At 41.9% G+C, this 27,255-nt stretch overlaps 1 protein-coding gene across 3 annotated transcripts in view; it reads right to left on the reverse strand.

Annotated features, from left to right (window-relative positions):
* Positions 1-27,255, reverse strand: part of PRKCA (protein kinase C alpha) — a 119,297-nt gene that overhangs the window by 35,369 nt on the left and 56,673 nt on the right. For all 3 annotated transcript variants that reach the window (XM_085077339.1, XM_085077338.1, XM_085077340.1), the window contains exons 4-5: positions 6,673-6,784; positions 5,802-5,930 (exon numbers count right to left, since the gene is read on the reverse strand). In XM_085077339.1, coding sequence (XP_084933465.1) covers positions 5,802-5,930; positions 6,673-6,784 — 241 coding nt within the window. The remainder of the gene's footprint in view (positions 1-5,801; positions 5,931-6,672; positions 6,785-27,255) is intronic.

Consider the following 27,255-nt stretch of genomic DNA (forward strand, 5'->3'; position numbering starts at 1 on the left):
TGGCAGCATGTGGGCAATGCTGCTTCCTTCTGCAGCAAACACAGAAAATGGGAAAAAACCCTCTGAATGCAAGAGAGAGGAGCTCAGAGATTAATTGGGAAGGGAAGATGCAGCATGAACTAAATCCAGGCTGCTAACGAAGGCATGATCTCACTCCTTGCTGTAAGATCTCTCCCATTTGTATTTTTGTCTGTGTAATTAGTACTCTTGGACATCTTTTTCCAACTGACTTAGCACTTCTTTTCCCCAGGAAACAGCCTGATGCTACTTGTGCTAAACAGTGCTTAGCAAGAATTAGCATCCAGGAGGTTCATCACTCCATGAGCTCTGCTTGAACAGGACAGCTCAGGTCTGTCTGCCAGAACTGACATGAAGAAGAGATTTCCCCTCCCCACCAAAGGCACTGTGGTTGGGAAAGAGAAATGAAAAACAACTCCATGAAAATAAATCAATTTACAGTGGCTGAATTCTGCTATAATTGTAACCATAGCAAGCAATCTCATCCTGCTTGGGAATTATTGGTTAATTAAACCCCACACTGTGCTGGAGATGCTTCTCTAAATGAGAGAAGGTTGAAGGGAGGTGCAGTTCAGCCTCACTAAAATGCTTTTGTCAGTTTTCTGTCAGAAATATTAAGGATGATAATAATATCTGTACTGAGCAAAGCAGTGCCACCAGTTAAATTCCTAACATTTTGTCCAGATTGACTCTTATCAGGGACTGAGGAAGCACACAGAGGAAAAGACAACAAAGACAAGGATGGGTTGAAATCTCCAACAAATCCAGTCTTGCTCAGGTTTTCCTTCTAAAACCCAGAAACAGTTTTCCACATTAGGGAAAAATGTGCCATTTTCTTCCTCACTGTTAATGGAGATCACAAATGTGTATCCAGCAGAAAATGCAGATTATTTGATGGCTGTCCTGTGGCTCTTCTGTCAAGTGCTGCTCGACAGGAACCAGTGCCCAAAATTGGGACACCAACTTTGCCAGGAGCAGTGTAAGGACATCAGCAAAGACAGAGCTGGTTCTTAGGTATTCATACTTGAAATAAAAACCTAAATAAAACAGAGTGGGCTGGCAGAGAACAACTGACATTTCATGTAAGGAGAAGAATTTCAGGCAGGATTTTGAGGAATTCAGAGAGTGGATGACAAAGCTGAAACTTTTTTCCACGAGATTGTGCAGGCCAAGAGTTGCAGGCCACGTGCAGTTATGGATTTATGGCAGATAAATTCAATCGTGGGAATGACTAAATCAATGTTTCTGCTGCCAGGACAAGCTGCAGGGCTAGCAGCATGAGGTCTCTCAGCTCCTTTGTGACTCACAGCTACCTTTCTCCTGATTCCCAAATGTGGGGAATAAAGGAGTTTACTAATCACAGCAACGTTTCTTGCCAACCTTTTAGTCCCTCCAGGATCTCACAGGAGCAGAAATCTCTCAGCTTTGTGCCCAAAGCTGCTTTTAGGAGATCCTGAAAGTCTCACCTGGTATGATAACCACAGAAATGGAGGAAAAGGAGCTCCTCTTAGCTCCAATACATCACAAAGCTCCTGTCTTCTCACAGCCAAGCTTTGGTAAATTGTCCCAAAATTCTCATTGCCTCCTGAAGAAGTTTCTGGTACAGATTTCCTGATTTGCCCATTGTGCAGATGCCTTGGTGAGAGACAGAGGATTTTGCACTTTCTCCCCAGCACCTTCCTGCAGCCCTCAATCACAGCTCACAGGATTTACCTATCACTGAAAATAGTCTTTCTCCCCAGTTTTGGACTTGTATCTGCACATGCAAAATCCCAAGCTGCCTCCAAAACTGCTCAGCTTTCATTGAAAAATTATTCAGATATTTTATTAAAACTCACTGAATGCTTCCTTTCTGGAGCTGCTGTGACTCACAGGTACAACTGAGCGAAACAAATCCTGCTTGCCAGGCGATTTTCAGTCTCTACCATTTGCACCACTAAAAGGGCTTTCAGAGACGAGATTTTTCTCTATTCTATAACTGCTCCCCTGCCCAGTGAAGATTTCTTTCCATATCCCTCCTGAGCCCTGAGAAATGGCAGCAGAATGAACACCTGCACTGCCCAGTTCTGTACAAGGCAAAGCTGATTAAATATCCTTGTCTGCAACAAGAAGAAAAATGAACCAATGTTGCATGAGATTCCTCTGTATTTATTATTCCTCCATATTTATTAAGATATTCTCTCCTCCAAGCAAGAAATGCACCATTATCCCAAACACTGCTCAGTTCTTGTGTCTGCAATAGCTTCAGTTTCACCCCCAAATCTCACAGAACCAATTCTATTTCAGTTTTAAAGTGAGATTATCTTTACCAAAAAATATCATCTTAAAATATATGGGCTACTGGGTAGGACAGCTGCTTAATGAAACCAGAACCTTCCCACAAGATGAATCAAATCGTCTGGAAAAGGCTCCAGGCTGTTACATTTCTAATTCTTATCTTATATAAACATATAGGATGGAGTTCATATTTTTGGACGCATGCAGATGGCCATCACTGAAGAATTAATGTTCTTTTTAAACACCTTGTGCTGCCTGTTTTTCCATGGTAAAGTAAATTTAATGACTGGAGTGGGAAGGAAGCTCTTAGTTGTCACCCTTGCTAAAGGCACAGCTTTTCCTGTAATGACTGCATCAACCCTGCAGCTCCTGGCAATGTCAGAAAAGACATATTAGTGAAGTAAACCATGAGATTCGTGGTTTTTGAGACGTGAAGAAGGTCCCAGTTTAAAGCCTGAATATCGTGGCAGTGTTTTATATATCAGTGCACCAGATGGGGTTATTTTTCTCACCGAGGTTATTGTTCGTTCCCTATAAAAACAATTCCAAAATAAAGTTGAAACAAATCAGAACTGTGATTCAACCACCTACCAGCTCGCTCAGAAGAGCCCTGAGTGATAAGATAGGTCAAGGAGTAAATGTAAGAGTGAAAAAACTTTTAACACGCATTGGGAGGAAGAAAATGCAGTGTAAAAAGCAGAGCTTAAGAATAGAAAAAGCACTTTACTATGCCTAAGAGCAAACCCCCCACGTCAATCCAACCTGTGAAAGGGTCACGAACTCAGTCATTTCACAAATATGCATTGCAAGAGTGTTTCTATAAAAAGCAAACTACCACATTTCTGTACTGTAAGTGCCATAAATTATTAATATTCAACGCAACTCTCGAGCAAGTCACTCAGCCATTGGAAATAAACCACTGATGGCTGAGAATTGTGACACAAATCAGCACTGAACGGGGCAGGATGAGCAGCCCTGGGAGATGGGGAGGTTTGGGGAAAGGATATCAATCCAAAATCCCTTCTCCTTTGTGAGGAAGTGTTGCAGAGTCTCCACAACTCACACAGAAAATCCTGTTTTCTCCACTGATGCTCCTGGGCTGAAAATCTGACTAATTGGAACTCAGTGTGTTTAGGCACAGGACTGGATGATTCCCACCATTTATTCCATTCAGAAAGTGCTGATTTAGAGATTGCAGACAATCTGAGAGAACCACTGGGCAGCTCCACCTGGCACTGCTGCCTCACCTCCTTCCTGCCATTCTCTGGCAATTCCAATCCAGCCCTAATTCCAGCTTTTTATCAGCAAAACACCAAGTGTGCACCCTGTGGGGCTTCTGGGAAACAAAAGGCACCACAAAACCCTGCAGAGGAACAGGCAGAGGGGAAGAAAGGCAAACTGGGAAGTGCTGAATAAAGCAAATTTTGTGTCCCATGAAGGAGCAAACCCTGCACTGCCTTGGCCAGCTGTGGGTTGGCAGGATTTGGGTGGAACATCCTGGATTTGTGATTTGCCAGCAGCACTGGCAGATCAGATCCTCACCCAGCAGCACAAATGTTCTGCATGCAATCCAGGCTGGTGGGGAAGAACCAGCAGGAGCTAATTAACAACCAAAACAGGATGCAGAGCAGAGATCTTGAGGAATTCAGCTGGAGGAGCTCAACACCTACAGAGCAATTCCTGTGCAAAAGATCCAGACAAAGGCTCAAAGCAAACAGCCAATCATTGGTTATTTTCCCTGCTGTTCCTGAACCTCCTGGACCTTTAATTCACCTCCTTTGCCAAAGCTAAAGGCAGTGATGTTGCCCCTGGGAGCTCAGAGAGCTGTATATTCTAACAAAGCTTTTGTCAATAAATATTTTAGAAGCAATGACATTCTAGGAGAAATCTTTTGCACAGCAATATGTCCATGAACTGGCAATTGCTAATTTCCTTTTCAGTTAAACACATACAAAAGGCACCTGAAATGTCATTTTGGCTTAGTCCATACAGTATATTTGATTAAAAAAACAAAACCAACAAACAAAAAAAAAGCAGCTTTCTTTCAGGGCAATTGTCATTTTTAATTAAAGAAATTTTCAGAAAGCTTGGCAATGCTGACAAGCCTCAACCACAACAACAGCACTGTAATTGTTTTATACACAACAAGGTTGTGGTAAACATTTGCCTCGTTGTCCAGAAACCTATTTAATTGTGGGATGGGAATGTTTTATTTATAAACACAATAGAAATGACATTTGCCAAGTACACTCACACCAAAAAGAGCCTATGGAGAAAACCTGCAAAATACCTTAAAATTTTACTGTGCTCATCCCTCAGACAAGACCTTTCCTAATAAAACTGGGAACTGAGAGAATCCTTGTTGGTATAATCACTTTACAGTGCCTTGGTGGCACAAAGACTTGTGGTACACATTTTTGTCCCTAAAAGGATTAGAAACCAACTGAATCATCAGGAAATCAGCACATGTTCTTTGTCAAATTATGTGTATTACTGCAGAAAGCTTAAGCCATATTTAAGAACCTTGCTGAGAAACGGCCTGGAATAAAGCAAATATTAAATTTTGTCACTCGTATGATTTTTAAATGAATTCCCTCTCATGGTACAATTACTTTTAGAAGCCACATCACCAGCTCTGAAACGCCTCATTACTTAGTGAAACCACCTTCTGTTAATGACAGTACCTTGGACAAATTTCCCCCTCCCACGTTGACAGGAAGCTCTTTGAAAAGTTAAGCCACAATTAAGCATCACTTGGGATCTATTCTGATCCTTCCTAACGAAATTTTATCAAACTTCTCCTCTTCAATGCGTTTTACAGGGTTTGACAGGAGAATATGGAGGGATTAGGATTTAGGGAGAACAAAGCCAAGGAGGAGTTATGTCAGCAGGGAAGTTTGCTGGTTCTGGGAGCTGTGAAAAGTCACTGTGATGGTTTGATGTCCTCTGAGCAAAGGGCTGAATCTCTGCTGGTGGAGGGCTGGCAGAAACCTCCCTGCCTCCTCCCCATCTTGGGAATCTAAAGCTTATAGAATGGGAGAACTTGTTTTTTAAAAAATTTTCAGACTCACTGGGAGTAATATTTGGGATTGAATCTGAGTTGCTTTTGTTTATTGAATGCTCTGAAATACAGGAAACAACTGCTCAGCTGATGGAAGTTCAGTGCACCTCTTGTGCTCTGAAGATGATGAGGAACTTCCTGACCAACAACCCATCCTGCTGGGCTGCTTTTGGCACAGCAAACTGACACTACAGGGATTTCCTAGCTAACATCCCTCAGGTTTGAAAGCTCTTACTGCAGCTTTCCTTTTTTCTATCTGTTTTTATCAACCCCAGTTCATTGAGCTCCTTGATTCAAAGCCACATTGTATGAAATCTCCCACTTGGGGAAGGAAATTCTCCATCAGCAGCTTTACTGCTCCAAGATCTGACCAAGGTGCACAAACTCAGTGTGTTAAAACCTTTACATTTACAAAACCTGAGCAATTCCAAAACGAGCTGCTCACCTGTCACCTCCAGCTTGTCCCCAGTGACTTCAGCCTTCAGGTAGATCCTGCCTCTCTTCTCGGTGTGATCCATGCCACACAGGCTTGGGACATTTATCACACATTGCTTGTGCACGTTCATGTCACAGGCTGTGGACACAGAAATGGGGCACACACCATGAGAAGCTAAAAATCAGGATTACACTGCAAAAACAGGTGAAAGTGAAGATTAAGACTAAATGCTTAATTGTTGGCAAGACTTTCAAGGTTACAGCTGCATGGTTTTCAGCCAAATGCCAAGGCTGGTTTCCATCTTGAAATACATTCTGTGGAGAGTTAACACAACAGAAAATAAAATCACCTGCTCCTAAACATATCTTTAGAAACCTAAACATATCATTAATGAAGTGCAAGAGGGAAGAAATTGAAAATGGAATAAAGACTTGCTGGGAATATGACTAAGAAAGCAGAGCATTCACGTCAGCAATGAAGGGAGACAGCTTTAAATTGATTATTAGCTTTTCCTAGTGGGAGACTTCCCAGACAAATTAAATACAAGGAAAATACTAGACCTTGACTACAAAGTGAACTGTAATTTCAGTCTTTAAGAGTTTATTCTCCCATACAGTCCAAAAAGAGATTTTCTCAAAATTGCCATGACAAAGGCTCTTCAGCCCCTTCCAGCTGAATACACCATGTTCTCAGCAGAAGAGGTGATTTTCATTAGGAGATCATTATAGTCCTGAAATATCCACTTGAAACACACCAGCCCTATAAATAGCTGACATTTGAAATGGTATTTTCCACAGAAAGGAAGCAAGAAGTTGTTACCCAGGGCTTCCACTTACTTTCTAGAGCAGCCCTTTGGCGAGGGAAGGGAAATGTCACTTACTGTCACATTTCATGCCCTGGTGCAGGAGCCCATAGAGCAGAGAGCCACAGTGGTCACAGAAGGTGGGGCTGCCATAGGTGTGGATCTTGAACTTGTGTTTGCTCCTGGGGTCCTGAGGGGAAACAGACAGAGAGCCTCCAGTCACCACAGAGAGGATTGTCACACCTCTGATTTATGGCTTCAAACACCAACAGCTTTCCAGCTCTGCAAGTTACGCTGCAGAAAAACACATTTCAGTGTGTAGTTTATTCACCTTACAGTGGTACCTGCATGGTGGCCTCAGCTCCTAATTTTCCTGGTTTTTTGGTGCTGTAGGAAGGAGTGTGTCAGCTCAGCTTTGTTCCCATGATTTATGCACACTGAAACTCCATTTACTGACTGCTCACACTCATAAAGTTTAATGACAGTGCTCAGTCTGTGGCTGAAGAGTCCCAGACTGACTGCACAGTGCCATTGTCACCCTTCTGAAAAGTGACACAAAACACCAGAGAGCTGGGAAGAAACTGCTAATGGGCCAATCTGGAATGCAACCCAACGACTGTAAAATCAGGATTTTACAGATGGGATCACCTTGAAATGCTGCAACTTTATAATCTCCACTGTTGTAAATGAAAGGGAATGAATTCTGACTCGGCACATGGTAAATGTTTTACAGACACTGCTGTTCCCATCTGAGTTTTGAGCAAAAAAACTTCAGAGTGAGGACATCCTAAGGCCTCCAACAGCTTGGAAATGTTTCCTGGTTTAGGAGCAGTGAAAGGGAATCCACCCAAATCACTTCAATGCATGACAAATGCAAAGACATCTGCTGTTTCCTTAGGAGTAGAGGTCCCCTCTGGAAAACCAGGAACATTTATTTCAAAGGAAGAAACCTCATCTTCTGTATGTTCAATATGCTGACTCTTTCCTCAGAAAGACTCCTCTAGCATAAGAGCTTTCTCAAGAAATTTGGGAGCTTTGATTAGTAATTATCACAAAAACATTACTATGAGAAGGCAAAATTTTGCTTTCAAATTTTACTATTTTGCCATATTACCCTTTGTGAAAGTTTTTAGTGACTTAATAGCATTCTTCATGTGAATGCAATTTGGTACTGATTCCACATTTCACAGTGACTCTATAACCATTATTTTCCACTGTATAGAAAGAAATTGCAGAATGCCCAGGCTAACAAGTAAAGACTTTACATTATCAATTCAAAGCTATTTCAATAATTCTGCTCCTTGTGCAGCCTGAGGTAGGAAACGCAAACTGCCACCAACTGCTTTTATTTTGTAAACACAGTGAACCTCAATGCAGTGACAGTCAGGGCTCAGAGCACATCTGTTTCATTATTTATTAGAGCTCCAGCCATGGCCCTGTGGGTCATGGGAATGAGGCTGAGCTGAAGGGTTCTGTGACTCTGTGCCTCCAAACAACTGGAACCAGTTGGGAAGCTAATTCTTCCCTAAGCTGTTTGGTTTAGCTGACAGAAGGAGACTTGTTGCCTCACAAATATCTCCACTTCAGCATCACTCTGGTGAGCACATCTGGGGCTCAGAAGGGCAAAAGGCACAGCTCCTGACAGTGACTCTGAATAGACAGTTTTAAAGTTGTGTTTCAACTTTAATAATAAATACCACAATAATATAAATAATAAATTCAACAATAAATACCACTTATCTGACAGAAGTGGTATTTATGAGTATAAAGTATTGGAATAGAGGGGAACGAAGTAGGGAAATTATTATGGTCAATGTCTACTAAATCCACTGAGCCTGCATATTATACTGAAATTATATAACACTGCCAAAGAATTTCATCCCAAACAATGGAATTTGCATGTAATTCAGTTAAGCAGGGGTGTGTGTGGCTCAGAAATGTTGTGACATGGAAGGACAACTATTCTACACTCCCTGAAAAGCAGCACAAGTGAGAGCTCAGGTCTGACTGCAAAACTCCACAAAATCCCAGGAAAAGCATCTTAGAAAAAACCACATTAATAAATAAATAAATCAAGTTGGATCAAACTTTGCAGTTGGCCCTGCAGGACTCAATGTGTATCATTGGAATCATTGCCCACTTTCTATACTCAATCTGAGTTTTCCCTCCTTGTGTGAAAATCCCTACTGTGTGGCATTTCAAATGGACAATTTGATATTAATCAGTTTTTGTAAGGAGCAGCAACTCTGTTCTCACTGTGATTAGTTCTTATTCTATATTCACACACAGAGTCATTCATAATAAGAAGAGGACAATGGAAAAAGTACCAAAACTACTCCTGAACTGGAAACTTTGTAGGAAATCTCTCTTTTAAGATCCCTATTAAAGGGAATAGAATGTCCTAAATAGAATGTCCTTAATAGAATGTCCTAAAAACCATTTAAAACCTACCACAAAAGAGAGTACACCCTTCATCAGTATTTTATCCTATTTTCTGCTTCAGTCCTATGCTTTTTTGGGTGTTTTTTTTTTTCCTGGTAAATTGAAGCGTAGATGATATTGTTATTTAGGAAGCAAGTCCAAGAACATCCAGAGCAAACCAAACCACTCATCACAGGTGACAAAATTTCTCATCTTATTCCTATATTCACACGGATTTCTCATGCACTTAGAACTACCCTTGAATCCATAGCTTGCACTTGAATTATAAGCAATCATATTAATAATAATTACTACATTGCCCTCTCCAATTACTTGTGTTAACAGCAATTATTTTATCAGTTGTTAATACAGGTTCATACCTTCCAGTGTTAAATATGCATTAATGAACTTCTGTGCATCACAGAGGAAATCACATTGTCTTTAGCCTTTTTTTGGCTAAAGGCAAACCATGCAGCTGAAGGGAAATCTCCTGTAAATTTTCTTCAGATATCCCCTTTTCATCGACGTAAACTTTCGATAATTCCCGGAGCAGAGCTGGCAGTCCTGTTTCATAGTAAACACAGGGAGCCAAGCCAGGAGCTGCCAGATGAGCTGCCAAATAATGGCTGCTATTTGCTAGAGAACTGAACTTTGCATTCAACTTGGCTGAGATTAATTGTGAAACTCTGCAGGGAAAACCTGCTGCTGTTTCCAAAATCCGTCAGAATTAGGAGGGGGAAAGTGGCAATGGGGAAGCAATGGGGAAGCAATGGGGAAGCAATGGGGAAGCAAGGGGGAAGCAAGGGGGAAGCAAGGGGGAAGCAAGGGGGAAGCAAGGGGGAAGCAAGGGGGAAGCACTTGTTCTGCAGTGATGAACGATGTGCTCTGTTAAAATCTGTGTAATTTTCATGCTAAAAAGTGAATTCTCTGCTATCTCTTAAGGCACTCCTCCATTTTTGTAAGTACAGCTTAATGCAATACAGTATCATTAAATGGGATAAAAACTCCTGGGCTATTGATATCACAGATATTTAGATATTTTTCTTTGAAAATCCCTTGAACTGGCAAATGCCTAGCTCTGCAGTTTGACTGCTTTCTAGCAGACTGGGGTTCCAGAGCCTGTGGGTGCAGCACCCTATAAAGATGAACAACACCCAGGCATCTCCACCCCACTCAGCTCTGCAAAAATCAGAATATTATTCCTGAGTCCCAAAGCTGATTGCAGAGAGGAGCAGCCATGGAGTCACAGCCACCAGGAGAGGGCTGCACACACTGGCACCAGCTGGAACTACCCAAAAACCCCAAAAATGGAGCAGAAACATTTAGAAATAATGAATCAGCTGCAGAAGTTCTGCCCTGCCAGCTCAGGAGGTGCTCCGGGGGCTCAGCAAGGATTCCTGCTGCACTCCAGCAGAGGGAAGCAGAAGGACACAGAGCTGCTCCCCAAACCCCACAGGTTCTGCTTCTCTCACTGCCCCCCTGGCACCATCCTTGCCTTCTTCCTTTGTTTAGCACAAATGAAGCCATTTCCTTTATGCAGCAGCATGGAAAGCTCCCTCCTGGGAGGAATCATTCCCTAATTTCTGTGTTGCTGGGGTGGGCAGAGCAGTAATTGAAAGCACATGGTTAACAGCAGCTCATGTCAAACTGTGCTTCAGCACAGCACAAAACAGCTCCACATTGCAGAGTTCCTGCCAAAAGCTCCCTTTTGATCACAACTTTATTCCCCCTGATAGAAACACTGAACCAGCTATGATTTTGCAGGCTTTAAATCACCTCACTGCCTTTAATTTGAAAACACCCAAAGCCCCTTGGAGTGCTGCTTGGAGCAGCCTGGGGCACTGGAGATGGCTCTGCACGGCTGGGGTGGGATGGGTTGAGCTCTAAGGTTCCTTCCATCCAAACCCTCTGGAATTCTGTGGTCTGTCAGTGCCAGAGCTTGTGCTGCTGGTCAAGGTGTGGGGAAAAGGACATTTTCAGTCATTAATGCCAATGCATGAATGTCAACAAGCTGTTAGGCAGGAAATAACTTTTTTAACCTGCCTATGGTTGGTGAAAGGATTTTTTTCCCATCCTGAACTGCTATTTTTGTGATCATTAAGAAGCGGAAAATGCAAAAGTGCAAGTGTGAAAACGTTTGTGGAGAAATGGAGAATTACATTTTCCATTACAAAAAAGCCTTAGAGGAGTTCTGCAGATGAGCTGTGAGGTCCTAGGGTTGTATCAGGGGCTACTACAGCCAAGAAGAATTTTGTGTAAAGAAATGCAAATATTCCCAATTTTCCACTTTTACATCCATAACAGAACCATGAGATGATTCTTCAAACCCAGTCAGACTTACTTATACAAACTTATATATGTAGTTACTAATTTAAAAGGTGTAGAGGAAAAAAAAAAAAAGCTTAAAATTTTCAGATTACTTCACTTAGATAAAAGGAAAAAATAATTCCTGAGCATCAGCAGCATGAATTGTGATCCTGTTTGTGTTTCTGCTGAGAACAGGGGTGACAATACATTCCATATATGCAAAACAACTTACAAATTGTCACAGGAGAGATGAGGTCACTGCTCCTCCTTATCAGTGGAACAGCCCAGGAGGACTGGCAGGTGTTTTCCTCCCTTCAAACACTCCCTGCTGTGACAGAACCACTGAACACTACGTTTGATTTTGTCCCCTCTGCAAACACCTTCAAAGTCTGGATCTGCTGTGACAGATAATGAAACCACTGCCATTTGTACTGCATACATTTCCCTTAAAACAGCTCAACTTCCCCCAGCGAATACCAAGTTAATACAACATATTTGAGGATGTATTTCAGTGTGGTTTTCTCTGCAGAGAGCCAAATCCCACATTCAGCCCACGCTGTCCTCAGGAAGATTTCCCTTTCAGCTCTGAAGGTCTTCAGGCTGCAGCTTTTCCAAACACCTTCCAAGCAGCCACTGCCACATCCAGGACCTCCCTGGGTCTGTTTGAGACACTTTCTCCTGTTTGCTATTTATTTTTGTGCCGAGAAAACAAAAACATTGATTGGTTATTTGCTCTGCATCTTAATTTAAGCAAACAGCTTCAGCTTTGAAGCTGCAAGAGCCAAGGAGCCAGATGCTTGTATTGGAAATGAATCCCAGGGCTTAAAATTTGGCTTCTGTCATCAGAGCTCAGGAGAAAAGAGCAGGGAAAAGTCCTTGTTCCACTGCTCCCCAGCTTTGCTCTTCCCTGGCTGAGTGAGACTGAGAGCAAAGAGAATCTGAGACTCTTGGGAATGCTGAAGATCATATCAGTTTTTAATATAAAATGTGGCACTGCTGAAAGCTTGTTTGGTATTTCCCCTCTCAGAGCTGCAGTGCAGGGAAGCTTTATTGCTTTTAGAAAAGTGCAGTAAAAAGATCAGAGTTCTAGTGCCTGAAAATCAGCAATGTCCCAGGAGGGCTGAGGCTGGCTGGGATCTCCCAGAGCTCTGAGCCCAACCTGGGGTCACAGTGGGGAAATCAGCTGGGTTGGTTCATGGGGATCTCCTCCCCACTGCAAGACACTTCAGAGCTCCAGATCCACCTGCCAAGCACCCAAAAATCTGCAGGCTGACACCCCAGGAGCTCCTTGCTGCAGGGAGGAGGGCAGCAATGGCATCACCGCTTTCCTACTCGGTGAGAAATAATCCAGACTCTTTCCAGGAATCTCCTCCAGGCTGAATGTGAAGTTAGTGACTCAAAGGAATAACTTGGAGAAAGAATGAATTCATTCAATCCTCTGACATCTGCAGGAAGGGAAACCTGAGCATGCTGTAGGTGTTGAGAGCAGAAATAGAGTTGTATTCAACTCACAGGAACTGGGGAAGGCAGTGGAAGGATAAGGAGATAAAGACTAAGCCAAAATAGGAAAAATAGCAAAAATCCAGGTGACACAGCCTGGCAGAGCCTGCTGTGCCTCTGCCACACCTGCAGCAGCACATTGAAAAGCAGCTGCAGTGTAGCAAATCCAAAATACAGCCCATTCCTCCCTGGGCTAAGGCTTGGAATGACATGCAGAAATGAAGACTAATTCTCAAGTGCTGGAGAAGAAAAGTCTTTTGTGATAATAAATAACACTCCAGCCAAAAATGACAACAAAAATCTCTTTTCCCCTTGCTGTTACTAAGACCACTTTTGTTCTCTACAACTCTGAAGAGAATTAAGAAAGTACACAAACAGAAAAAAAAGCTGTCTTTAAACAAAATTGAAATTTTTCAATCAACTATTTTTTCTCTGTAATTGTACAGAAGAAGACAACGTGAACACAGCTCAAGATGACTCAAACGCAGATTTTTTGGTCCCCTCCTGGAATTCACAGAAAATTATTATTTTTAATTAAAAGCAACAGGTGGTCATCGAATCAACTGGTTTTGATTGCTGCCTTTTGTTCTTGTTCTTCTTGTATAGAATAGAACTGATTGAGTTGGCAAAGGGAGAAAGGAGATCTGCATGACTGTTCTCCCGGGGATTTGTAATTTCCTAATTACTAGAAAGACACAGAAATCCGGAAGGGACTCGCTGTTTACTGGCTATTTTTCCTTCATTCTTTTTTAATGAAGAAACTGCAGCATAATTACAGAAAGTGCACAAACAAAAGGACCTGTTAGAAAGTGATTCACGGCGAGGAGGAATGGAGAGATTTTGCTGCAGATCCAACTCACCATTGTGTTGCTGTGTGTAAATGGATTCAATAAAGGTGAAATCCAGGGATTTGGATTCAAAAGGAGCCCTGGAAAGCCAGAGACACAGCTGTATATGTCTTGTTTAAATCCCCTAATTTATTCACTTTATAATTTTGTAATTTGTTGATCAATTTATCAAACATACACTTTTCAACACACAGCACCCTTTACACCTTGAATACATATTACAAAATCGAGTTTAAACTTTTCAGAAACAAGAAGTAATTCTAATAAATTCCTGCTGTACAGAAGCATATTGCTATTTCTCCATAGGAGCAATAGGGTGAATTGTTCAATATTCCAAATTGCAGTGGAGTTTCCATGTTCCCCAATGGAGCTGGAATGTGGTTGGCTGCAGTGTATCATTAACACCATAAAGAGATTAATTGTGTGCTATCAGGCTGCATGAGAATTATTTTACATTAATATATTTGCGTACAAGAATTTCTCATCAGTTCTTAAATATTTCAGCATGTTTGTGTACAAGACCTTTTCATCAGTTCCAACTTGCTCATGACAGAGGTGATGCAACTTAGTTTTTTTCCTCATTTTTATCCTCAGCTGGAGCTCCCATCATCCATCTCCCATTCCTTTAAACAGAAAATGAAATGAGATAAAGGCTGAAAAGCTCCCCTGCAGTACTCAATTTCCCTGCACAAGCAGTGCCCTTGAGGGCAGAGGCACCAGGTCAGACAATTCAACATGTGCTGCAGCTAGAATGCTGCTCTCCAGGGGATTGTCTGGCCATGGAGCTGGGCATGCAGGGCAGCTGGGGCTGCTGACACCTTTTGGAGACACGACAGCCCCAAAGGAACTTCACTGCTGCAAAGTTACAGCCTCAGGAAGAGCCTTGGTGACCCCAAACTTCTGACTGCAGCCAAGGGGAAAACAAAACAAACTCCAGTTCTAGTTGTAAAGCCAAACCACCCTCAGCTCCTTCTGTCTGAGGTGGTTTGAATGAAGATTTTTACAGCTATTAGGTGGTAATTCAAGCCCAGAGCCCTGAGCTGATTTGCCAAAAGCTCCCAGGAGCAGCAGCAGCGCAGTGAGCACAGAGAAGGATTGCAGCTCTGAGCTGCTGCCTGGCTCAGCTCATTCCATATGCAAGGCCTGAATAATAACTGGTTTACATTTCCCACTCCTCCTCCGTTTTCCCCTCTAAAATGGTGAAGAACCCACCAATTTATAGAGGCACACCTCACTTGTTCTCACTAAAGCCTTCCCCACCTATTTACACAGCTCTTCTCTCCTTCCCACCTCCCACAGCAGCAGCTGCACTCTGCAGATTCCCCAGGAGGATTTTACAATTCTGGATGCTCTGCTACCAAACAGGAACAGAAAATATCCATATATACATCAACATATGGCCCAAAGCAAAGCTAACCCCAGCAGCTGCTGCACAGATCTGTTGGTGGAGCTGAGAGCTGCAGCAGGGTGTTCCCTGCACAGCGAGGAGGAAATCCAGGGAGAGGCTGGTCTGTCCCAGGGAATTACACAGAATCCAGGAACATCCCATGACAGACTCCCCAGAGCTCTGCAGCTCTGCTTTACCTTTATTTTGAGTTCAAACTGGCACAGGCATGGTTATTTTTTTGGACACACTTTGAGCAGTGTCACATCCCTGTCCATCCCACACAAGCTAATAAATACATCTGAACATTTTCCTGCCCTTTACAAAATGACCCATCTGCCTTTGCTGGTACAACAGCAAAACAGGGCTGAACGGAGCTAAAAAAGCAGAAACAGGGATTTTTTTAAAAAGTCTGAGGAATTTTTGGTCCAGAATCAGCTGGAATTTCACAACTCAACAGCTCCCCTCACAAGAACCTGTGGGGTGTCCTGCTGCTTTCCGTTTGACAAATTTTATTAGAGACAGACATGAATCTGAAACACCCGAGCAAATTGCCTTCAAAGTTACTCACTGAATAATTCATTTTTTGCCTGATATTTTATACATTGGTTAAGCACCAAAATAAAGGCAGGAGGGAGGGTAAAATATGCATAATTTAAACCCACCGTCTCCTTTCTGCTCTGCAGCTCAGCTCTGTTTTCAGAAGTTTGAATGTTACCACCTATAACCCAGGCAGGCATTGCAGAATTTTGTCCTCCAGAGACAAAAATTCCACGAGTGACCTCCACATACAGATCCCTTCAACGACTGAAGGGTTTGATTCAAATGTGTTTATCTCCAAATCCACACCTCAGTGGGAGAAACGCTGCTCTCAATAAATCACAGCCATGATCACCCCATGGGAGATGCTCAGGCTGAGTCCTTGGATGGTCTTTTTCATTGTATAACCACTCAAACACGATTTATTTCTGCATGGAGCAGATGTTTTTCCATATGTCTAAATAACCCTTCTTCAGAAAAGTAACTCAAGCACATTCAGTTTTGCAGACCGAGGAATAGAGACATCAGACTCGTTAGTATTTATAGAACATTTGGGATCTTTTCTATAGGGAAGTCAGTATTTCTCTTTGTAAAAAGCCACTCATCCCACTCGTCTGAATGAAATGTAATTTTTGATTCAGCAGCTAAGATGCTCTGCCATGCTTTAGCCTCACACCCTGACCTCACCATGGCACAGATCCCAGCCAAGCTCTCTGCCCCATAACATTTTTCCTTGCCAATGGAGCAGTTGCTATTTATTAGCTGATTAAAAATTCAGAAAACAATACTGAAACTTGAAAAACAACTTAACAGTGCACAATAAAAGCCCTGAAAGAAAGACAGGCTTTTAGCACAGGCTCCTGATTCACCAACATTTGCCACCTCTGCTTGTGTTTTAGACCCAAAACTCGATGCCACTATTAGGAGAAAAGTGTTTCCCTGTGACCACAGCTGAGGGAAAGCTCAGCTTAAAAACAAGAACTGACACAAATCTGTCCCTTGGGTAGAATTGGACCCTTTTGAGGTTTTCTAATCAAAACTCTGAACACAGTGAGGACTGCTGTAATCACATCAGAGGAGAGCTGGGAGCCCTGCAAGGAGGATTTCCTCAGGGCTGCCATTGCTCCGAAGGCTGAGTGAGCCTGAACTGCTTCACAGCATCAGGAAAAGTCCTCCCAGCATTCAGCAATGAATTAGAATAAAAGCTATAAATATTTAATGTCTGGCAATTAACTCTGCCCTGTTCAAAGGGAAAAAATAAAAAGGAAATACAGAAAGCTTTCACCAAACCATTTAGTAACATGGCAAGTTCCTCCCCCGGCAATTTCCAGTGTGCTCATCCCAAAACCATCCACAAGTTTCAGTAATAAGCATTTTTCCTTCTCCTTCTCTAATGAGAGAGTTTTTCTCAGGGCTGTTGATGGCAAAGGAGCTTCCCAGATTGCAGGGAAGGCTCTGGGCTTGGAGGGAATCCTGCCAGAAGTGTTTGCTGGCACAGCACAGGCAGCAAAGGGAAGGCGAGTTTGGATTCTACTTTTTATTTCTCAGAAATCACTTTGTGGGTGAGAAATCCCTCAGTGGAGCCTCTGAGGATTGAGATCTCATTGCTGCAGAAAACACTGCAGTGTTCACCTCCACCAGGGCTCCAGGAACCTCTATAAATACTTCATTCTCCTTGGGAACATGAACTAAAAATCCACAGCCAAACTTTCCAAGAACCCTCGTCTGTGACACCAACTGAACAGTTCTTCATTTTACAGGTCAAGTCAGACTTTAGCACAAATTCCTCTCTCCTCCTCCTTGCACTGAGAGCTCCCAGGCAGTGCAAATTTATGGTGTCCCAAATGCTGCTGTTTGCTAAAGTTCATCCTCTTGAGTGCTACCAGGTCTGTTTTATACACAAAATGTATATCCAAGAGAAATCGATTTAAAAAAAGGTGAAAAAGACATAAAAAGCTTTAACTGAGTAAATAAACAGCCTTTTTTTGTTCTCTTTACAAAGGGGAAAAGCTGTGCCCTGTTGGCTCCATGGTGGTTTCACAAAATTCAGTCCCCAGCCAGGTACCAGGAGTCCCTGCAATGACAACTGCAATGACAGCTGTAATGAATTTGCCAACACCAGGCTGGACACTTGTCTGCTCACTGCATCCCTTATCACTGGGATTCAGCCCTTGGCTGGGAGCTCTGCAGGCTGATATTGCCATGGAGGAAATCAAAAATGGGAAAGATCTTGTGTTCTGTTCAGCAGAGGCATTGCAGAGCAATGTTCATCAGGATTACAGCAGAATTGCCCACATGGCAGCAGTCAGGGCATTATCCCTCATCTGCAAGTGATGTTGTTTTCCTAAAGAAGAAGAAAAGGAACTGCTCTTCCTCTGTAATACCAATCTACAGATTAGCAGAGGCTTTTTCCAGCACTGCCAGCTAAGCCTTTGTAAGGCTGCATCAAAAACAATTATTAAAATTAATCCCAGGTACAAATGGAATTGCATAATATTAATCCTGCTGAAAGAAAAATATGATACGATAAACAGGTGGAAGCAATGAGGAGCAAAGCAAGGGGAAAAAGGAGACTTTTGAAAGGCAGTTTTGCTAACTCAGGTCAAGTGAAGAGCCTGTGGGACCTCAGGAACATCCCTGGGTCCCTCAGGTGTCCATCTGGGAAAATCTGGACATCCACAGCCTGTCAAGAAGCAGCTGGAGGTGTTTGTTTAGTTGGAGATTAAACTAAAACATAAAAACCTGGGAGAAAAATGCTTCCCTGATTGGCTGCTCTATGTGCAGAACACAGAGAAAGCTAAATGCAAAGCAAATATTAATGACTTAGCAGCCAGAAATTACATCTTCAAGAGTCCTTAAGAAAAGTCACTTCATCACAGAAAATGTCTCCTCACCATTAAATGAAACAAAACCAAGGAAATAATAAAATGTGCCCTCCAGATGAACTTTCACATTTCAGAGAAAACAAATGGCTTCAGATAATACTTTTACAATGTGCATAATCTAAGTTATTAGATGGCAACATAATGCAATTAGCATGACAAAGCTTAATACTATCATAAATCCTTCTGTTACAGCTTATATCGAGAATTTAATACTCAGGGAAAAAAAATCATTCATTGCTCCTCACTAGGCCCTTGATTTTTTAATAAAAATTAATTAATTGATGGATTTTAAGTTTGCACTAAATATTAATCTGTTCGAAAGACCGAAGATGTGCTGCATCAAGCAGACATAGCATTTTATTGCATTTTATTTGCTATGCTGTGCAGGGATCACAGCAGAGCTCCAGCCATGGTGCACACTGGGCTGCAGTCCCTCTGAGCCAGCAGTGAAATTCCATGTTTCTGGGTGAGATAAACCCATGAAGTGCAGAGGACAGAGCACAGAGAGGTGCAGCCTGAGCCTCCTGACTGCCACACCTCAGGCACACTCAGGGCATCTCCAGCAGGCTCTGGAGGCTTGTGCAAACAGAAAACAACACCCAGTGCAAAAATATCTGTTTTCATTCAGAAAAAAATCAACATCTTCACCTCCATCCCACATTTTGGACATTGTGGTTCAGTCAAGATCACACCTGAGAGCTCAAGCTGCTCAGATTTCTGTTAGAACTCTACCTTGCCCTTCTGTGAGATTTCTGGGCAGCAGGAATGCCTTGAGACAGTGGCAGGACAGTGACAAAGCACTCCCTGCCCCAGCAACTCAGCCTTTGCAGGTGCTTTGCAATCTGACAGGGTTTTGAAGCCAAAAGTGGTGCTGACTTTGCACCTAGCACCCTTTGATTGATTGCAGACAAAAAAGTGGGACAAATAATAATGTGGGACAAACGATGGGCTGTGGAAGGGCAAAGCTCAGCTCAGCCCTGAGACACAAATCACTCTTTACTCACAAAGCACTGCTGGTTTTGCCCACAAATGAGGATTTTTCTGGCTGCACTGCACTGCTGGAGCTTCAAGCATTTTCTGCTAACGAGTGAGGGAGGAAAGGCCAAGCTCTGGAGATCTTCTCCAAGGAGTTATCTGAGAATTTGTAACATCCCCTTCATCAGGAGAAAGTGGATTTATTGTACCAGAAACATCACCAAACCCCAGGGATATCTCAGCATTTCTGCATCAACTCTGCTCTGCTCTGGGGGCATCTGGGGAGAGGCAAAAAGCTCCACCCAGGGTGGACTCCTTGGGACTTTCAATCAGCAAAATCCAACTCAATTCCCAAAGCAGACAGATTTTCCTGCTCCTGTGCCAATTATCAGTGCTGTGCCTCAGGATTCTCCCCAGCCAACACCCAGCTCTGCTGCAGGCTTTGGTTTCACACCAAACAAGCTGCTCTGGGTCACTGTGAGCAGAGTGACAGAAATCCACAGCTCAGGAAATCCACAGCTGATGGGGACTGACTGAATCTGCCACGGAAAGCTATGGAAATGCATTATTTAAGGAGAAAATCAGTTGTAGCCCAGAAATGTGATCAGTTCAAGCTCAAACAAAGAGGCAGTTTCATAATAAATATCAGTTAGAAAAGCCAGGTTAAATTTGCAGTGAAGTATAACATATTGTTACAACATTTAAAAAAGTAATGATAGCGTTAAGTATTTGGAAAATCATATTATCTTCCTAAACGAAACCATATTTTTAAAAGTGGCTAAAACAAATGTGTCTTTACAAAGCACTATTACTTTTGGTCCCAAATTCAGCCATTTGCTGTAAATTCACTGACTGCCCCCAGTTCTGCCATCACCTCTGCTCCTGGCTCGCCAATCTCTGCATTACACTGGCACCTCTCTCCCTGCATTCAGCACTTCCCCATTTGCCTTCAGCACTTTGCATCATTAATTTATCAACTCCCATTCCCTTCAACTCCCACGGCTACTGTAAGTGTGACAGAGCATGGTCTTGTGCTATTATTTTTATTTTTTACATAGTTCCTGGCAGGCAAAACAAATAAGGCTACTCTGCAGCAGCAGCACGACTTTAGGAGAAAAGCTGTAATCAGAGCTTAATGAAAGTTTAAGTACACAAAGTATAAACACAGCCCTATGCAACAACATTATTATTATTATATCAACATTATTGTTGTTGCTGTTATTGTTATAATTATTATTACTGCACCTGAAAGAACAACAGACTTTTCCTGCCATTCTCATCCCTGTGCTACATGAACTACTTGTAAAGCTCTACTTAAGCATTTAGACATGTTTTATTACCACAGCAGTAACATTATTTTTCCAGAAAGCTCTTCAGAAAAAGAGCAAATTCTGAGCCTGTCAAGCAGCAAAATAAATTGTCCAACAGCAAACAGCACGAGTCAGTTCAGCACAATGCAGTTAAGTTATTAGTCAGTGCCAGGCATGGTGGAAATGTCCCCCAGAGGGATCTGGGCAGCCTCAGAGGCACAGCAGGGCTGATCCTGACATGCAACCTCAGCTTCCCAGAGCATGGGTAGGGACTTTTAAAAAGATTTTGCCACTAAGCATTGTTCTAGAACCTCAAAAATAAAGTACAAAATAAAGGTCTCCCACCTTGGTTTGTTTTTTTTTTTAATAAAAAAACCCCCAGTTTTATTTGGAAGGCACTGAACTATTTCCCAGAGATTTTACACTATGCAGTGGACAATCCTCTACCAGCAGACCTGTCCATAGTGTGACTGAGAGAAAGAGGAGAGAGAGAATGACAGCAGGCTGGATCAAAAATGACATTCATGTGTGCAACAACCACCACCGAGCCACTTATTTCACAGATAAATACAGATGCCATGACTCAGATTTTCTCTTCTCTTCCTTATTATTTTTTCTACGACACTGCATTATAGGAAAGAAAGAAAAAACACCTCAAGCCTCACCCTGCAAAAAGAACAATTCCCAAGTGCTCCATAAATAAAATAAAGCAGTTCTCATGATGGAGAGATATTAATTTGAAGTCCCACAGCCACGCACTTTCCTTTCCCCCATTATATATGACATGGCTAAATTCCTGCACTTCATCTCCTGCAGTGCTCAGCCTGACCCACTGTGTGCCTGTGATCCATGGGGGTGAGAGAGGTTAATAAAATACAGATTTCAAGTGGCCAAGTGACTTTATCCAATCTCTTGGCTCATTTTTCCTCTCACTACCAACTCCTCAGTTTCAGTGCAGGTTCTCTACTGAGCCAGTTGTGTGCAAAACCTTGATTTTATAGAGAATAAACTATCCATTTCTTGTGAAAGCATTGGCTCCCAACAAACACACAGAACATAATTAACTTCACACAATTAAACAGTTTCTTCCCTGCCTGCCTCAAGACTGTTCTAGGCAAATAAAACATTCTCATGTCTAATCAGAAACACTGTCAATCAGGAAAATACTTTTTTAACTCAAAGCTTTCTCTGTTAAATAAAGAAACATTGAACACACAGACTGAAGTAAGGCCCAAAATATGAATGCTGGATGTTTCTGAGCTAAGATTATATGTTTAAAAACCTGCTCTCCAGAGAATAATGCATACAATTATAACTGTCTTTACATAAACTGCAGGTTAACAAATGAACAATGACAAAAGCTGTGCATGAAAAACACTGCAGGAAAGTATTCATTAGTCTGGAGCTAAGGAATAAAACCCAAAAATTCTTAACCTAAAGCTTTCTATAATGCTCCTTGATAAAACACCTATTTGTGGTCACATATTACCATTTACTCATCACACCCATGGCAGCATGAAAGGCAGGGCTCAGAAAAAGCAGTCAATCCAGTAAAATGCTGATTTATTTTGGAAATGAGGGTTTAAATGGCAATATTGATTTGAAACACAACCCCTCAGTTCAGAGAGGGACAGATCTGTGCAGCGGCACTGAATGCAAGAATGTTTGGGGGAAAAAATCTGTCAAAGGAACAAAGAACAGAGATAAGAGAAAACAAAATGGGAGCAGAAATTTGGAGATGTCATGTCAAGTGGTGTGGGAAGAGCAGGTTCTCTTTCTACCCTCCTATATGGATGGGATTACTTATAGATCTATCTATATCTATATATCTATACCTATATCTATATCATATATCTATATCTATCTATATCTATATCTATATCATCTATATCTATACCTATATCTATATCTATATCATCTATATCTATATATCTATATCTATATCTATCTCTCCTTTCCAACCCAAACCCTTCTATGATTCCATGAAATCTCTCAGGTTGCTGGATCAGACTAGAGCAAGGACTATCCCAAGCACATGGAAAAAAATTGAAAAAACCCACCAGCACACCCCTGACCTCAAAACGAAGTTTTAAGCAGTGGAAAAAGAAAGTTTTTCAGGGGATTGCTGGGTGCCACAGGACTGTGAAGTCAGTGTGCTGACAAGGAGATGCTCCCATTGTTGGTGTCTTTTGATTCCTTCAGCAGACATCTGCTTCAGGATCCCTGGGGTTTGGAATTATTTTTAAACCCTGAACAAAGAACACTTAGTACCAAATACTTCCAGTTTCACAGCTGGGTTATTTTAAGGAGACAAGAAAACTTATTGGAATATAAGTTGGGGTTTTTTTATTATTTTGCAATATTTCAACTTGAAGTTATTAATGTGTCCCTTGAGAATTCAGAACCTCCTGGAACACTCATTTCAAATATTCAGTGTCTTTCAAAGATACAATCTTCTCACATGGCCTTGAAATAAATGCCTGAAATACCTCCTGCAATAAGCCAAGTGAGCCCTTGTTAAGGAAGGGATTGGTTTTCTTCTTGGTTAGAGAATCCAGGGATGCTCTGAGTGGAAAGAAGCCCCAAGGACCATCGAGTTCAACCTGCAGGAGCAGAGAGGATCAAACCCAACCTGGTGTTGGTGGCACCAGGAGCCAAAAACTGACAGCATGGCACAGACCAGAAACCTGGTGCTCCCAATCTGCAGCAGGAAATGTTATCCCAGCAGCATTTCCTGAGGCTGAGCAGCAAAGAGCTTTTATTTCCCAGAGCTGTGCAATGGCAAAGAGCTCTGCAGTCAGGGAATTCTGAATTTCTGAATGCTGATGATCATTCTGATGAACCTCCACAGGGCTTTTAGCATTTTCTTTGGTTTGAAATGGAAAGATGAACAACCTTTTGTTTCATTTTCAGGCAGAATGGCATTTGTTCCCCAACTTTTCCCAAGCAGACAGCAAGTGTTGTCTCAGGAGGTAACAAGTTGTTTCAAAGGGACTCCACAGACTAATAAAATGCTTTGGAGAGTATTAAGGAGGTCAATCTGTCCAATTTGTTTTAATTGAACTAGACACAGATGGTATATGGTTGAGTTTAATTAGGCTGTAAAGAACATTTCAGCATAAGGCTTGCCAGTCCAGGATAAATCACTAAATAGAAGCATATACTGGAAAATGCATAAGGCCAAAACCTTGGCTGCAGAAATGAGAAATTGGGGCAATTTCTATCCAAGGATCAAAAGCTTGATGCCTTTAGAAAGAATAAAGAAAAACTTCACTAGGCCTCATATAAATGATGAGTAAATTGAGAAGATTGAAAAATACATTCTGAGAAACATTTATTTACTACAAAAGTAATGCTGGTTCTTTCATTACAGGGACATAATACAATCAGGCACAGTAATCTATCACAAACTATACTTACAATTAAATAGATTATTCTACCCATCCATTAAGGAGATCTAATTATGGAATATCATTAGCAAGGACATAATTCTTTTTTTTCCCTTTGTTTCTTTGATTACCACCTATTTGTTTTCTCCCTTTATTGACAGACTTCACTTTTAAGTTATCATCTTTTAAGTCAGAATAACATTAACAGTCTTTTAAAAACTGGCTACACTCAGATGATTTTGCACAAGGCTGGGAAGACTGGAGAAATCCAGTTAAAGCTGTTTTTTTTCTAGTCTGCTTTTTGAAATCATTATTCTAGGAAGCTTTTTGAACCAACAGTTTCCTGCCACTGGCCTTATTTACAACTCCACCTCTTTTTAACCACAGCGAATAAAACATAAATAAAAGCTGCAAAGCTTGTAAGAAGAAGATGGGGTGACTGCAGAACTCTGTGTTTGAGGCAAAACAGATGATTTTGGGCACATTTACCCAAAAAGCTGCAGCAAATGCCCAGCTGACGGCAGTGACTCTGCAGGTCCCAGCAGAGATCCCAATTCTTCACCTGCAGAAGAGATTTCCCCTTGCTGAGGTGATTTGAGTCCCTAAATCCCGAGGGCTGCAGGAGGAAACCCCAAACCCACTGCAGCATCTCCAGCTCCATTTCCTGCCCAACACAGGAGGAATTTCTGATCTGATTTCAGGGCACCATTCACTGTCATTTCTGCTGCAGCTCCTGCCAGAGCCAGAGCTGCTCCTGCCTGGCAGTTTGCAGGAAATGCACCAAAGGCTTCTCTATAATCCTCTTTTCCTGAGGGCTCTGAGTGGAATGGATGCAGCAGAGTTTATTTGGCATCTTTTTGGTTTCTATTGCAGCTGTAAATCTCCCAAGCTCTTTATTTCTGTGTTAAAGGCACAGTTTAAATAACAAGTTTGTAATTCAAGCACAGTTCACTAAGCCCCAAAGACTCCCACTGACTCAGATGCAAATTTGGTAGAAATGCCTGGAAACTCACTGCTTGCCAGACCTTTTCCTGAATTTCTCTTCACTCTCCAGATTTCCAAAGCAGCACCTTGGAAATTCAGTCCATTCTGCAAAACTCAGCTTCAACCCAGAGCAGTTCACCTTTTCCCTGAGCTTTCCTTTGACAAACAAGGGATTTCTCAAAACTGGAATGCTGAGCCACAGAACTCACAGTACTGCAGGTATTTGCAGAACTGCAATGCATTTAAAATAAATATACACCATAAATACTGTAGATATGCAGTGATGTTTAGGCACAAGTAGACATAGAACTGCACAATGAAAAGTGCAAATAGCAAATATCTTGTGTTTTAAACAGCACAGACCATCCTCACCAACTCCCACATGAGGTGTTGATGATTTATTAACCTAATTTTCAGAAGCACCAAGGGCCTCCCTGCAGCTCCTGCTGGCTGTGCTGGGGAGCACAGAGAATGAGCAATATCTGTGTGCAGGGAGCAGGAATTCCATACCCCCCAGAGCAGGGCAGGTTTGGCCAAAAGGCCTTAATTAAAAAGAATAAATCTCGTCTTACAGAGAGCTTCACGTGTGACACCTTCAGCAGACAAAAAGTCTGCTGCTCAGCAAGGAGGAACTCCATTTTTAATGTTATCCTTTCAAACCCCAAACTTCAGGAAAACATTTAATTTTTGGTAGTGTGCATTGATTAAGATGCATTGGTCTTTTATTGCAGTGACTGAAAACCCAAATTGCTGGAGTTTCTCCCCAGAGAACTGGCAGCAGCAGCAGTGCTGACCCTGAGGGGTGAGTGCAGCAGGAGCAGAGCTGAGCAATGAAATGCAGTGTGAGCACAGCTGAAGTGAGAGAAAATAAAACACCACTTTCCCCCTCATTTATTTCAGAACTACTCGAAAATAAACTTTTATTAGAGGAGCCATTTCAGGCCTGTTATGTCACAAAGGGACTTGATTTAGCTCTAGAACTGCTCGTGAGGAGCCTGGAGGAGTTCAGGTCTGCTCTGCTGCAGAATTGTCTCCTCAGCTGACCTCAGGGCTTTGCTGCTGCCAAACCCAAAGCCTGGGAAGCACTTGGATTGGATGTGAGGCTGTAAGATCCCCAAGCAGCTGTAGCTCCTCGCAGAAGGGCGAAGGGTTAGTCTGCAGTGGGAGAATAGAACATTTTCTACCCTCTCGTCCATAATGTGCCTTCCAGCAAATTAAAAAAACAATAAATTAAAAGTGGTTTTCTGTTTCTCTTAGTTTTTACCTCTGCGTGGCAGGTTTCTAAATAAAGCATGTTAAATATAAACTCATTGCTGTCGGACCAAAGTCTTTCATATTATTTCTGGAGAGCCCCCTTTGTGCAGGAATATTGAACAAAGTCTGTTGATTGCAAAGTTCTTTTTCTTTTCCTGAATGGTCCAATCATGCTCTTGGCACACGGAGAGACAAGCAGCAGCTGCTGAACAGAACTCTGAGGGATTTACACATTCCTTCTAAAAGTTAACGACTGCTTTCATTTCTACTGGGTTTGGGGGTTTTTTACTGTCCTTTTATCTTTTTTTTTGGTTGTGCTTCACCCAAAGTCAAAATACCAAAGTATTTTGACTCCTATTCTATTTGGTATTAAACCAAAGGATTGACTTCACAAAATCTCAAAACTGACAACTAAATATTGGTAGAACAATATCAACATGACAAAAAAACTCCTACAAATTTGAGAACAACCACAAAAATCAAAGTCTCTGGCTATTAAAATTCTGATTTTTCTTTCTTAAGGGAAGTAAAAAGCTTTTTAATATAGTTTAAAAAAAGGGAATGCCATTAATATGCACTGAGGAATGGGACTTCAGGCTTCAGATTTAACAATACAACATCTCTACCCATAACTAGGTCAATCTGTAGGTACTAACACTGACCTTGGAAAATAACAGTGGATTTTGACTAAGGAAGGATTTCATAAAGTTATTTTAAGAAGAGATGCTCAGGTCTTCTTCCTGTTGCCTGCCAGGATTGTGGGGCTCAAATGATCTTTAATTAAATGCAAATAATTTTCACAGGAAGGAAACAATAATTTGGGATAATCCCAGATTTCAAACGGTTCTAGGAGGAAAAATATTC

This window comes from Lichenostomus cassidix, chromosome 18 (genome assembly GCF_008360975.1).
Source record: "Lichenostomus cassidix isolate B80296 chromosome 18, HeHo_3.0, whole genome shotgun sequence".
In the NCBI taxonomy this organism is placed as follows: domain Eukaryota; kingdom Metazoa; phylum Chordata; class Aves; order Passeriformes; family Meliphagidae; genus Lichenostomus; species Lichenostomus cassidix.